Genomic DNA, 13,926 nt, shown 5'->3' with positions numbered 1-13,926 from the left:
GTGTGTTATATGTGTTATTTATGTTTGTTACGTGTGCTAAATGTTATGTGTTATGTGTGCTATGTGTTATGTCTGTTGTGTGTTGTGTTATATGTTACGTGTCGTGTGTGCTACATGTTCCAGCTGTTATATGTTATATATGTTCTGTTACATGTGTTATATGTGCAATATGTGTTATATATATGAGTTACCTGTGTTATATGTGCTATATGTGTTATATATGTTATGTATTACCTGTGTTATGCCCTGTTTTCCCGGACACGAGCCCGCACGGCCGCTCCCCGCCCGCCTGGTCCCGCCCGGTCGCCGCGCCGGGGCGGGCGGGGGTGGCGGCTCCGCCGGGCGGGAGCGCGGAGCGGCGGCCGCAGGTGGGTGCCGGGCCGGGCGGGGGGAGCCCGGGCGTCCCTTCGGAGCCCTCCGGGCCGCCTCCCTCCCTGTGGCTCCGGAAAGGAGCAGGAGCCCGCCGGCAGAGCCGGGGCCAGCGGCGGAGCCCGTACGGGAGCGTCCGGGACGAGGAGCGGGAGGCGCCGGCAGCCGCGGGGTCCTCTGTGCGCAGGATGGGGGCCGTGCCCGCACGGCCCAGGACAGGTGACTCCACGTTACAATATTTATTCTTTTTATTACTACTACTACTATTATTATTATTATTATTATTATTATCTTACCGAACGGGACCCTGTTGGCGTGCAGGTTCCCTCCTTTCTGCGTACGCAAGTGCAGCGTCCGGTACACGAAGACGAAGCACACCGGAGTTAAGTCGTACTGTAAATCCAGACCAGGTTTCAGAGGATGCACTTGAGCAGATGAAGAGTGAAGCGGTGAGCCCAGGTAGGCTTGTAAACAAACTCCGCGGATGCTTCTCGAGTTGCGCTGCCAAGGACCTCTAGTTGCTCTGCTGTAACTCTGCTCTAACTCTGCTCTCAGGACACACAAACTCAAATGTGCACTAACACAACACTGACTGTCTGGCAAACCGGTCACAAAGTGCAGGTGTTTGTTTAAATCGAAGCGATTTGCTGTTAACACAGAGCCTACGAGTCAGTTCCTTTTTACAACTGCCTTGGCTCCTCAGCTCGTCTTTGCTCTCACTGACATCACTTGACACCATCCTGCTTCTTTAAGGAAAGAGAGAAGAAATTCAACAAAGCTGTCCGTGCTGTTTTGCTGACATACACAGAGCCACTCTATGTTCATTTTCCTTAGGAATTAACACTTGGGAAAGAGTTATCACAAACAAACTTGTGGAAGTCTGAAGGGAAAACCAGCTGTTCTGAGGTCTCTGTCATTGTAGTACTTCGAGATGAACAAAAAAGCCCAATTCACTGAATGCAGCCCTTGTGCTTTGGATTGCCTCAGAGTTCCAGGATTTTTTGCACCAAAAAAGGAGGTGATGCTTGATGCTTTTTCTGCTTTCAAGATATTTCTGCAGTCTTGACTTCCTAAAGATTCTATGAGCATAATGAACTGTGAGGCTGTGCTGTAGCATCTCCTCAGTGTCTTGTGTGGTTTTTGTCCTGTAATTTCTTCAAAATATGTAGGCATTCTGAAACTTCCATCCCTCTGCCCAGCTGGACAGAAAGACCTCTCCATGCTTTCTAAAGGAAAGGAACACAGTCAACCTTATTTCCTAAACCTTTCCTTGGGTCAGTAGCTAGAAAAGTAAATTATGTTGACCTTTTAACACTCAAGAATGTAATTCAAAGAAAATAACATTTAGGCAGTTGTTGATAATTTAATGATGAGTTAGTGAAACTCTTTACTCTTCATTAAGGAGCCTGAAAAATATCAGACAAATTGGGTAGTTGCTGTGATGGAGAATTAACTAATTGGTAGAGGTACACAGAAATGAATTTTTAGAAGTTTTTTTTTTTTCTTTTCAGAGATGAAGCACTGTGCCTTTTGATATTTATTTTTGCTGTTTTCACCACTGGAGGATGGCTGCCAGACGCTGTGAAAATGGTTCTGGTCAGTACCACTGCACCCACACCAGCCAACCTCTTGATATCAACTACATGTTAGTCCTGATTATGCTTGGAAAAGTCTTCCTTGATTTCTTCATGTTGCAAGCTAAGCCAAAACCCATGAAAACCAGTTTTATGGCATGCTTTTGCATTTCAGTGGCACTTCTTGATTTCACACTGCTGCTGAGTATCTGCTTCATTTTCTGTTTTGAGGACTTTGCACTGTGGGGCACACGATTCACAAAGTACCACATCTGCCTCCTCACTCAGATCACTTCTCTGACCTACGGAATTTTGCATTACCCAGTGTATCTTGTGGCTGCTCTGGATTATTACACCACCGTCTCCCAAACATCTCAGTTCCCTAAAAGAGCTCGGAAGTTACTTTATGTCTTTGCTGTGGCAGTGATATGGATTTCAGGGTTTTTTTCCACTCTTGAAGCTCCTGCTGTCGCCGAAGAGCCAGAAATGCAGAACAGTGTTTCCCCTTCGCAGTGCCCTCTCTCTGGCAGCTTGCAGAGCTACTCAGTGTCGTGTGCCATGGTGCTGCTGCTGGGCACGGCTCTCCTGGCTCGCTGGAAGGAGGTGACGACCATGCTGCTGTCTGCCAGGCTCCTCTCCTTTTCCAGCCAGCCTGTTCTGATGTTCTCCTACGTGCCTAACAACACCACCACTTGCTTTAAGTGGCAGCTCCTGAGCAGGCTCCTCCTGTGTTTCCTTGGCACTTGGGCACCGTTTGTTGTTCTCCAGGCCGTGGTTCTGCTGCTGGGTGTGCAGATCCCGGCCTACGTGGAGATGAACGTGCCCTGGTTGTACTTCATCAACAGCTTCCTCCTGGCAGCAGCCTACTGGTGTCGGTGCCACGACGTGGAGCTGACAGAGGAGGGGTGGTGCACAGACCCATTTGTCAGCTGGAAATTTTGCTTTATGCCATTCAACAATGAAAGCACAGAGCCAGCTGATAAGCCAGACACAGGAATCGTCATCTGTTAATGAGCTGCCGACTGAAAAGGCTGCAAATAAGCAGAACTCTGATGTTCTGTGGCTGGGTCCTTACGGACAACACAAGGAAACATCTCCAGTGTCCAGCAATACTGTAGTGAATATTGCACTGGAGTGCAGGACACCGAGGCCCAGTGAGCAGCAAGCACTGCCAACCCAGGGAATTCAACTTCAAATTACATGTTTAAAAGACCACTGCTTATATAGGACAAGGTTCCAGTTAAACCTCATGTTCCTCACTAGAATTTTACACTTCCTTTAAATGGAATTACCTCAGGTTTTACAGTACAAAATGCAATAAAGTCTTCAAGGCTGGAGTTACATACAGATGCTGACCTAAGGTTCAAATGATTTTTTGAAGTGTATTTTGTTGTTAAAATGTGGATTTTTGTCAGCTTGATGGAAGGCAAGGGTTGCTGTCTGTTTAACAAGAAATAACTGGTTTTAGTTAAAGTTACAACTCTTACAGAAATAGAAACTTTGTTTACACAGTACAAAACCAGTGCAAGATGTGCAACTTCCCCACCCACGGGAGAAGTGCTGTTTCATTGTTTCTTTGCTGCTGCTCCTCAAAGGTATATGTACAAATTAAAAATTAAATAATTAGAGCAACAAGCATTATACATAAACACACGTCCAAGGTTAAAGAATGGTTTAAATTAAAATATAGTTTATTTTTAAGCCAAAATTACTTTAAAATAGTTAAATATGAAGTGGGACTACTTTAGCAGGGAAAGAATTAGTCAGGCTTCTAGAAAAAATATTCCTAATTTTCAAATTCTTACAGTTTTATGATGGACTTGATTTGATTTTGTATACGAGAAATAAATGATACACAACCAAAGCAGACAAATGAAATTAGCATTTATTTCTGAAGCACTAAACTCACAATACAAGGTTGTATTGAAAGAGAAACTAAGTAAATGATGCTGTAGGTTGGTGAATCGTCCCCCAGACCCACAGGGAACAATGATTTCACACAAGAATACTCATTAAGAAAACTCTGCAGATAACAAAAGGTGCAATTACAAGCAAGTTTAAGCAGCATAGTTTAAGGTGCTTTGTTTCAGCATTTGTAGGATGGATTTTACCCATTAACAGACAGATTGAAGAAATTTCACTTTTACAGATCATAACAAATGAGAGAATCTAAAATTCATTCACATGCTAGTTGGTAATAGGAAAGTGCTTCTTAAAAAAAATGATTCACAAAGTAAAGATCATACTTTATATAGTTCATTGTGTGCTCTTCAACTGTAAAATTTAAATTCTGGGTAACAGTTTACATTATTATATATCAATTATAGAGATAGATTTAATTGCAGAATTTAATACTATATGGGTTAAGTTTTCTTATAAAAGAATACTCCAGTATTTCACTCCATAAGAATACACAATCACATCTCAATCATAAATTAATCTTTTGATTTCTGAAACATATAAAAATCCGATTATTTTGATTTATTACTTCACCTCACATAGTGCTTCTTTCACCCACAGTCTGTGGTAAATTTCTTTGAGATTTCTGTGATATAATCAAAAGGGGACAAGCATTTTTCAGCATTAGAAAGTGGTTTTGGGGGCAAATCTGTTAAGAAGGCCATCAAAAGGACAGTAAATGATCAAAAACTGAATTTTAAAACTAGTGCAATAAGAGGAGGCAATGTTTAGCAACATAGTTTGAAGTGTTTGGCACCACAAATTATTTCAATTTTTATGCTGGAAAATGTACTTGGAGGAAATTCTATTTCCATGTTAAAAGTAGGAAAGCACATGCAATGTTAACTGGAAAAACAACCTTAAGCAATCACTCCCTGCTCTCTGAAACTGTAATTGCTGTTAGTAAGTGCTGGAGATGCTATAGGATAAACCATGGCTAAACACAGGGGTTTGACACAGCATTTCTTCAGGTTCTATAGAAACTGGACACCCACTGAAATGGGGCTGACAAAATATTTACAAAACCTAATTCCATTTAAAAATCAGCAAATACCTCAAATATAGGAATGCACCAGGCATTTCAGAATCATGAAATAACTAATCCCTACAGACTCAGCAGGCAGGGGGAAATTCCTCTTTTAAAGTTCATTCAACACCAGATGAAGGCAAAGCTGGTTTCAAGCTTGTTTCAGGTGTGTTTTGCATGGTAAGTCTCACACTTCTGAATCACTAACATGCACAGAACTGGAACTGCAACCAGCTGGGTGAGGCTGCTGACATGTTTTATTTATCAGTGTGGTTCAGCTTCCCAAGCCCTAATTAAAGTTTACACAACCTGTCTGCCCTAACGTGCCAGAATTCCTGTAGCTGCTGCAGTGCTCCTAAAGCCACTTGAAGTTTTTAACATTTTTTACAGGGAATCCACAACATGCAGCCAAAGCAAATATTAATGGATTGATGTTACATCACTGTATTACTTGTCAGATTTATTCTTCCTTACTTTTTGTGGAAAAGTGCCAAAGAGCATCAACCTTTAGGCTGTCACCTCCATCGAGGAGGCAACAGTGGCACTGCAGGTCTCCACCAACATCCAACTGTGGTGCCTCAGCCTGCCAAGTGACTATTTTAAAACATATTAGTGGTAACTCTCTTTGCAAGCCCACTTTTACCCTTGGCATTCATGGAGGGAGACACCAGCTGTGCAGTGATCTCCATCCTATTGCATTCCTTACAATTATGTCTTTTCCTCTGTGCATTTTTTTTTTACCTGGTGCTTCTGGGCAGTCCCAACGCTCGTGCTTGGGTCCAGCCACGCAGCCCTGGACCATCCCTCTCTAGAACAGGGTGCCAGTTTCACTGCCAAAGAGGCCAGAAGCTATGCCAGGAAGGTGGTAATATCTGAAATAAAAGAACTACAGATAACCACTGCTACCTCTCCTCTGTGCATCACTTCTTGTGCCTTACACCATTCAAATACCTTACTGTCCTTAACTCTTACAGGATTATTTGATATTAATGCTAACTACAGCTAAAGTGTTAACCCCTTATGGGAAACTTCTGTACTTTTCTCATTTAAAGAATCTCTTACAAATCAACATTGATTTTAATGAGATATCCTATGTGTTTTCAAAACCAGAGTATTTGGCACTCAATGATAAAACCCTTCATCTTTATACTCATCTTTCCTGGTCAGTACTGGCTCGTTCATTCTATAACACAAAGTCTACTTGGAAAGGAAGTTGGGTGTGCAGAATCCTTCACTGTTCTTTCCAAAATTGAATTTGCAAAAAGCTGCCAGAGGATGAAAACATCCCGGCTGGGTAGTGGAGGACAACACAAGCCTTCCACAGGCTGCCCAGGCTTCGCCCACAAAGTAGATCTACCTCATGAATCAAAGACATTTGTGCTTTGAGCCTAATCCCATAATCACCACAGATACCCTGCTTATTACCTAGCAACAACACTACAAGCCTGTCAACAACCCTATGTACCAAAGCAGTGCTTCATAGACACAATTAGAATGCTCCTTCAGTGTTACATTTTGCACGTAAACAGCGTTTATGATCACCATTCTATGAATGCACAATTGTGCTCAAGTTACAATTACATCTAGGTGGAAAAAATCTTCTTAAATCTCATTTTTCTAGTTCCTTACTGTTCAGAGTCATTTGGATAATTCAGCAGGAATACATGCTGGAAGTTCGAAAAATTTTAACTTGAAATCTGTTCGTAACACTGGCTCCCAGAACTGTGCTTCAGAAAAGTTAAATCCATGGCTACAAAAGCTGGACTATGGGTTTACTACATACCTGCAATTACCAGCATATTTACACATTTGAACTTTGCTTTTTCCCTTCCACTTTGCTGTAAGAGATCAGAAAATACTATGCAACCTTCAAGTGAATGAGCAGGAGTGTGTTTTAATGCAGAGGTTACACAAACCTACACAGCATCTTAGGATGGGGCCTTGAGCACACGTGGAAGTGCTGGCAACAAGACCCATGGGATAAAGCAGGACACAAAATGCCCCAGCCCACAGAGCTCACACCAGAGCAAAATGCCACACTCAGAGATTGAGTGGGGAAGGAAATGTCAGAGTTCCAAAGAGATGAAGATGGTAAAACCAAATCAGGCTGATTCCCACGGATTAGGGTAATGCGTGCTCACTGTCTTGGTGCTCAGTCTGTGTCCCAGGCCCTGACTCCATCAGCTCAGACCAGGGACAGCTTCCTGAAAAAGCTTCCTGGAAAACCCACACAGCTGGCACTTGTCTGGACCATCACTACCATCTCTTTTTCAAATGCCACTATTTTCAAAGCCACCCAGGGGATGTAACTACATAGAACCTTTCAGGCTTAAATAAATTTGCATGACTAAAGGCAAATTCTTTTTAAAATAGTTTAATTTAGGCTCATCCTAAATGAACTAAGCATTAAATGAATTTAAAATTTCTTTCTTCTAACAATATTTCCTGTCTGAAACTACAGGTCACTATGCAAGAATGACTTGAAAATTAATTCACTATAAGCAATTAACACTTTACACTGAAATTATTCATTGATAGCTCTGCTCATACCTGTTCCACTCAGCATTGAATAGAAACAGTATATTTAAAACAAAATACTCTAAAATATTAGCTTCTCTCCATCTCTAATAGACTAATTCAGGTGAATATTAGAAAAGTATCCTAGACTGATTGTTTTGCACAGTCATTATCTGCAGCCTAGAACAATGAGTAAATGTCTGGTTAATGATGACAACTATATTTCTAAATATATGCTAACAGGACATCTCTATACAATACTGGTGAGAAAATAACCCTGCAAGCTTTTATACATGCTGAATTTTAATATGAGCAGTCTCAGTACAATCAGAAGAACTACTCATGTTATAAATGTAATTATTTGCAAAATCAGGACTCAACACAGCTGTCACTGAACTCTTTGATCACTCAGAGCTGTACATTTGTCACTTAGTAAGAAATCTGTTGAGCTATTGAGGTGGAAGTTTCTGTGTGGATATTGTGATATTAGAATGAAAACATCCATCTGAAATTGGCATTAGTTTTAGCTGCCATGCCAGGCAGTGACACACCACACGCAGCCCAGTCTCATGATGAACTTCCATTCAAACCACACTTCACTGGTTTTGTACCTGAGTATGCCTTACAGCTCGAGATACAGAAATGATGCAACAGCTATCACAAACCTGCCCAAACACTTGGTTTTATCCCATCCTTTTCCTGCCACATCTGCAGTGACAAAGGACTCCATCTGTTCTATCCAGAAGGCTGGATTCCTTTTTGGACAAAGCACAAGTGGAAGTCAGGAGGTAAAAAACATGCTTTCATGGGAAAGAAATGAGGAAATGGATGCTTGTGGGACATAAATCTTCTATTTGAAATGTCTTGTTGACAAAAATCTAGCAAAGGCTTTACCCTCCCTCAGGAACTTCGATTCTGGAAAAAATATGATAGGTTAATGGGTAAAGAATGGATTTACAATGCAGCCTGTTTAAAAACCCTTCAAACGCTCTCTGGTTATCCAAAACAGCTGGCACTTCAAGTCAGTGGAGGTAGCCAAGCTTCCTCAGGGGAGTGCCCTGCTCCTGCTGCAAGGCAGGGATGCTGAGTGACACGAGCCAGATGGATCAGGGGAGGCTGCACACCCATTAGATCATTCATGTACAATTTTTAAAAGCCCAAACCAATCCTGAAACTGAGACAAGTGTAATAGTTCTTAATTCTATTGGATGAAATCTTGAAAGCTACCTTCAGCCCAGTGCTCTGCAAAAGGGCCTTGCCCTGAGCTAATGCTGCAGTTTCTATTAAGGAGTAGGGTAGGATGGAGACTGGTAGAGAAAAAGGAAGGGGAAAAGCCATGGAATGTATCTCCCTTCTGAGCTAAGATCCTGGGGCATCCTACATTCCTTTCTATGGAAACTGAAATACTGCAAGCATTACTGTGAGGCGTAGCCTGCAACACCAGAAGGCTGAATACAGAAAGGAAAATCCCAGGAAATAAAGCTAATAAAAAAGGTTTCTTGTAGATGCATCCTGTGGGAACAAGTGTTAAAAACTAGTTAAAATCTTCAATATTACTTCTTTTGCAAGAGGGTACTACCTAATGTGTGGGAAAGCCATGGGAAATGGTAGTATAAGCCTGGGAAAACATCACCTATCTGAACAGCAAGTGGCTGGTACGTAAAATGGTTCTGGAGGACTGTTACCCTAAGTATTACATTGTTTTTTGAGCAAATTCATAAACTTCCCAAGTAGACTTCAGCTGCACTTGGAAATTTTCCAGCCTACTTTCACATACAAGTGTGAATTTTTTAAAAATTGATTTTATTGACATGGCTACACTGGCAAACACTCCCATACAAGTGCACTTCTATCAGTACAGGTTGGTATAGCTGTGTCTGCTTTTAAGTTCCAGTTAATTGCCGAAATCACTGAAGAAGAAAAAAAACTTTTAATATGCTGAAGGCCCACATTCTAAGTTGTTGCATTCATGAATATTTAAAGCATAATTCATTATCTGCAGTTCTCCCAAACCCACAGGGAATGTTACATACCAGAAGAACAGGACCAGATGTGCCTTACTGGGGTCTGCTCTGAGCTCCCAGCACCTGGCAGTGATTATGGCTGAGCTGGACACAAACACTAGCTGAAGAAGCTCTCCTCAAAGCTGTCTAGTAAAGCAAAATTAAAGCAGCCATGAAATTCTCATGCAGGTAACACTGATTAACTACAGGTCTAAATAAGACCCCTAAGTCCACATTTTCTAGTACACCTTAAGCCATTATCAAACCACATTTATGTATCCCTACTTTTTACATTGCCTAAGAACAGTACAATCAGAAGACAGATTAAAAATTAGCCAGTGAGATTTCTGTATAAAAATAATAAAACTTTAAGACAAAAGCCAAAGGATAAATATCTAAGATATCTTTAGTCTTCAGTTAGCTCATCAAAACAGAACATATCCTTTAGAACATATGTTACAGCTATGCTACACTGTGTATCTTACAGAAATGCTACAAATGGGAACCCACTGTCTCCATCATTTGAATGTCTTTCAAATGAACATTAACAAATGTTGGAACTTCAACTAAGAAGTTTATTTTACAACAGTAACTGAAAACAGAAAAAAAAAAAAACAAATTAGAAAGTGCTTAGCAACTTCCCTCCAAAATAAATCCAGGCATCAATTCATCCTCTAAAGCTTTGGTGCCGTTTGGATAAGGGCTCTCACCACATACCAGCATGTAGCTGTAATGTGTTGTCCTAACTCGCAGCTTCAGTGGTTAATAAAAACATTAATAACATCTGCTATTAGCAAGCTCAAACAGTTGTAAGTAAGAACAATGATTCTAACATTGATCTCCGGAAGGTAATGGTAGAAAAGTCTGTTAGTAGAAACAAAGCAATATTCTAAGTAAAGGAAAATGAAGCACAGATTTTTCTGTAATCCAAATTTACTCTTTAAGGTCATCAGTTAAATAATATACATATTAATCTGTCTGTCACAAACCTGCCTTTTAGCCAGTGTATGTGCATTGACTCCTTTTGATCTAGGGCAGCAGTTCTCAAACTTTAGGTCAGTTCCTCCTCTCTTCAGGAATACTGTACAGTCCCCCTCAATACTTCCCTACACAATCATATATTATGCATTAATTTGCATAAAATACAAAAAAATACATTATTTGCAGACACGTACACATATTTAATTCAAATATACACAATGACTATCAGCACACGTACCCTTCTTTCCCTAGACAAGAGCTTAGGGATCCAGGTCTGTACATAAGGGGAGTGGAGCTGCAAAAGGGAGGGAACAGAGGTAAAAAATACATCCATGAGCATCCGTGCACAGGTGGTGGGGAAGCAAAGGCCAAGAAGGTGCTGCTGCCTCAGAGCCCAGGCAGCTGCCAAGAGCATCAGTAACTGGGGAAATGTATTTGTTCCACAGAGTGTGAGAGAGGGAAGATGGAGGGGGCACTAAAATCCTACTACCTGCAGCATCCAAGACAAAATCTCCTGCCAGAGGGACAAAGCAGGGCCCCTGGATATTTATCCCAGAGTTGGCAGCGTTGGTATTCTCCCTGTTGACCTGCAGCTCCAGGCTCCCTCATGGCAGCAGCAGCTGCTCCTGCACAAGCTCTGAGGGGGCCTCACTGCTCCTTTCTCAGAGTACTGCAAGCACAGCTCACACTGGCCACTGGACAAGTAAAAGGTGCCTGGAAACGTCCAGTGGGGCAATGGGAATGCACTCCAGGGAAAGACATGTTAGAAGAAGTATCGAGATAAAGAATATCTGAGCTATGCTGTCCCTTCTCTACCCCCAGTCTCTAAAGTAACTTGCCTCAACACAAGCCGGTCCTGGCTGCAGTTTTCAGCTCCTCACACCCAGGCATTTGGGAACCTGAGCCCTGAGTGCTCAGACACCTCCTCAGGGTCCACTCTGAACCCTCATTTGAGAACTGCTGGTCTAGCTTAACTAGCAGCATGTGAAACTACAAACCTAACACTTAATGCCCCCTTAGTGCATAGCAGCATTCAAAGAGTAAAGTAACGTGCTTCAGTTACCTCTGGCAGGAGTGTCAGTAGCCTGATCATGAGGATTTTGATGAGACATCTACATGGTTTATAGTATTTTACAGACTTCAAGAAAATACTATAGTGGCAGAGATGAGGGTAAACCTACACGAGGAAAACCAGCTGCCAACCTACCCCTTACAAACAATTTGCTCAAGACTAAAACAAACTCAGAGAGCACAACTAAATGCATAGCATTTTACTGGTACTAGTGCTTCCACAGGGCCTGTGGACACTTCTGTTAGTTCAGTCAAAACACTGCTGTATGTGGGAAAAATCTTTCAGAATACAGCAACACAATTTAAATGGTGTCTAGATTGGGGTGGGGACTGGGGTGTTAATCATAACTCATAAAATGAAGTACATGTTGGGGAATACTTAACCTATCACAGCATATTTCACTTCATGTTTTTCCATGAAAAATTTCAACTCAAAGCATTACTCAGGCTTTACCATAAACCTATTAGTTGTTGAAAACCACAGAGGACTCCTGGTATAATCAAAGGAACATTTTAAAGTCTTTATGTGGGGAGAACCCCACCTATTTAACAAAACATCACAGTAACACATGCCACAGTGAAGATGTTGGCATATTACTGTCGGTTCTGTCATTGAGAAACTGTTGTTTAAACCTTCGTGTTCACCTCCTAGGATTCTTTCAAGGAATTGATACGTGCACAGATTTTCAGTGCAGGTCCAAGCTTAATATTCATTGCACTCATAAGGTGATCCTCCTTCAACAAGAGGAGAGCTTGTCCATCAATTTCTTGTGCTCTAAATTCATCCGCAATATCTTGACAACCTAAAGGCAATAAAAAAATATGATTACTGGTTTAGAAATGTCCATTCTTAGATCCAATGATTTTATCCACACTAGAGCTTTTCAGCTACACATTTTCCAGTGCTCATCCCTTCAGCTTGTTGAACCTAAATTACATGCAAGAGTACAATATTATGATGGGAATTCTGAAATAATCTGAAAGTAATTTTTACTACAGCCTCTAATTACACTGTATTTATTGGAGAACTACTCATCGGGAATTTCAAGTCCCAGCAAAGACAGAATTTTCATTTCATTAAGAGGAACAACCTCTCATCATTAGAAGAGACTGGGAAAACAGCACTGAAATAGCAATCAGAAACATAACTCAAGTGGGTTCTTTCCAGCAATAAAAAGATACTATTATCTAATTCTATAAAAAATAACTATATTACACTGCTACGTGCAAGTCAATGAGAACATTCACATAGCTACAATTTCCAAAAGGAGTTAATTCCACCTGTGTATTACACCACTGGGTTAAGGAAACAAAGTTTTGATGTATGGGCTTTGGCACAACCATCTCATGAAGATATTTATCGTTAGTTATCAAAATGAATATTCTACACACAGCAGTAATTCACTTCAAAAGTGCAAATTTAAACTGGTTGGATCTTTTTTCCATGTTAAACTCCTTTTCTCAATGTGAAATACCAGTCTCAGGTTACTAAAGCTTACAACATAAAAAAAGACTACATGGGTTGGACTATCCCAACTAACTGAGGGACCCTTTCCACTGAAGAACACTGTGGAAATGAAGGTTTCTCCAAAGATGTTCTGGACATATGTTGAGCAGAATCATCCAGTTATGCCTTGCTCTGTGGCAGCTCTGTTAGATGGATAGATGTCTTCTAACAATGTCCATGAGAGCACTCATTGTCAGTTGTTTATTTGAAGCTTCTTTCTCCCAGCCATGTTTTTAATGGGGGTTTTTAATACATTTGTGTTCTCAATCCAGCAGTCTCTCCATCTGTCTGAGCCTTTCAGACACACTTGAATTTGTGCCCCATCTTCCATTCCTGACTTCAATTATTCCTCAAGTAAGCTTATTTTTTGGCATTTTTACATTTTCCCTTTTTAAAAGTACGCTATTACAGAGATACAAAATTGCTGTGAAGAGCTTTTCTACCTAGATGACATCAACTAATTTCATATTCTCTTGTGTGTTCAGATTTAAATTCTATAAAGAATTGATAGTCTAATTTCCTGATGGATTTACAAATGTGTACAAGGCAAATGGAAAGGAAACGTGGAAGGAAGTACCAACATCCAAACCTGAATTCATTTGAATTATTACTGTGTGGAGGTTGTAACATTCAAGGTTGGAAAAAGTTAGCTTTTCACAAAGAATAAAGCACTATTTTTTCCTTAATGATTTGTTAAACAGACCTTGTGCAACAGTTAGCTCTGACATCATCATAAAGGTTTTCTTATTGAAGTGCTGGCAACAGATAAAACATCTGTAAGTCAAGTATTGAGTATTTCTGGGAAAGGTATCATGGCATGTCTGATTGGAGACCTGAACGTTGTGATTGTCAGACCACACTCTTTACAAACAATCCGAGAGATGAAGAGAAGTTCTTACATTTAAGAATAAAACTGGT

The 13,926-nt window shown here is 40.9% G+C and overlaps 2 protein-coding genes across 12 annotated transcripts in view; one reads left to right on the top strand and one right to left on the bottom strand.

The window, feature by feature from the left end:
* Positions 1–341: 341 nt before the first annotated feature.
* On the top strand, positions 342–3,290 carry GPR160 (G protein-coupled receptor 160). 4 transcript variants are annotated; one of them, XM_048314260.1, is made up of 3 exons: positions 737–828; positions 1,204–1,387; positions 1,881–3,290. In XM_048314260.1, the coding sequence occupies exon 3, from the start codon at positions 1,935–1,937 to the stop codon at positions 2,952–2,954; it is 1,020 nt and encodes a 339-aa protein (XP_048170217.1). In that variant the 5' UTR covers positions 737–828; positions 1,204–1,387; positions 1,881–1,934; the 3' UTR covers positions 2,955–3,290. The 4 variants fall into 4 exon arrangements, with proteins under 4 accessions (XP_048170220.1, XP_048170217.1, XP_048170219.1 ...); XM_048314263.1 differs by lacking the exons at positions 737–828; positions 1,204–1,387 and adding an exon at positions 342–588; XM_048314262.1 differs by lacking the exon at positions 1,204–1,387 and having other exon boundaries at positions 740–828.
* A 520-nt stretch (positions 3,291–3,810) lies between these two features.
* The window catches only part of PHC3 (polyhomeotic homolog 3), a 31,340-nt gene continuing 21,224 nt past the window's right edge, over positions 3,811–13,926 (bottom strand). For 7 of the 8 annotated variants that reach the window (XM_048314247.1, XM_048314248.1, XM_048314249.1 and 4 more), the window contains one exon: positions 3,811–12,304. In XM_048314247.1, the coding sequence (XP_048170204.1) occupies positions 12,150–12,304 (155 nt within the window). In that variant the 3' untranslated portion in view covers positions 3,811–12,149. The remainder of the gene's footprint in view (positions 12,305–13,926) is intronic. The other variant, XR_007205697.1, reaches the window with a different exon arrangement.

The sequence above is a fragment of the Corvus hawaiiensis genome, chromosome 10 (assembly GCF_020740725.1).
Source record: "Corvus hawaiiensis isolate bCorHaw1 chromosome 10, bCorHaw1.pri.cur, whole genome shotgun sequence".
In the NCBI taxonomy this organism is placed as follows: Eukaryota; Metazoa; Chordata; class Aves; order Passeriformes; family Corvidae; genus Corvus; species Corvus hawaiiensis.
This window is presented reverse-complemented; position numbering and strand designations above follow the sequence as displayed.

What these genes read in the sequence shown, in the direction of transcription:
- GPR160 (XM_048314263.1), top strand. Translation starts at nt 1,935, where the DNA reads ATGGCTGCCAGACGCTGTGAAAATGGTTCTGGTCAGTACCACTGCACC.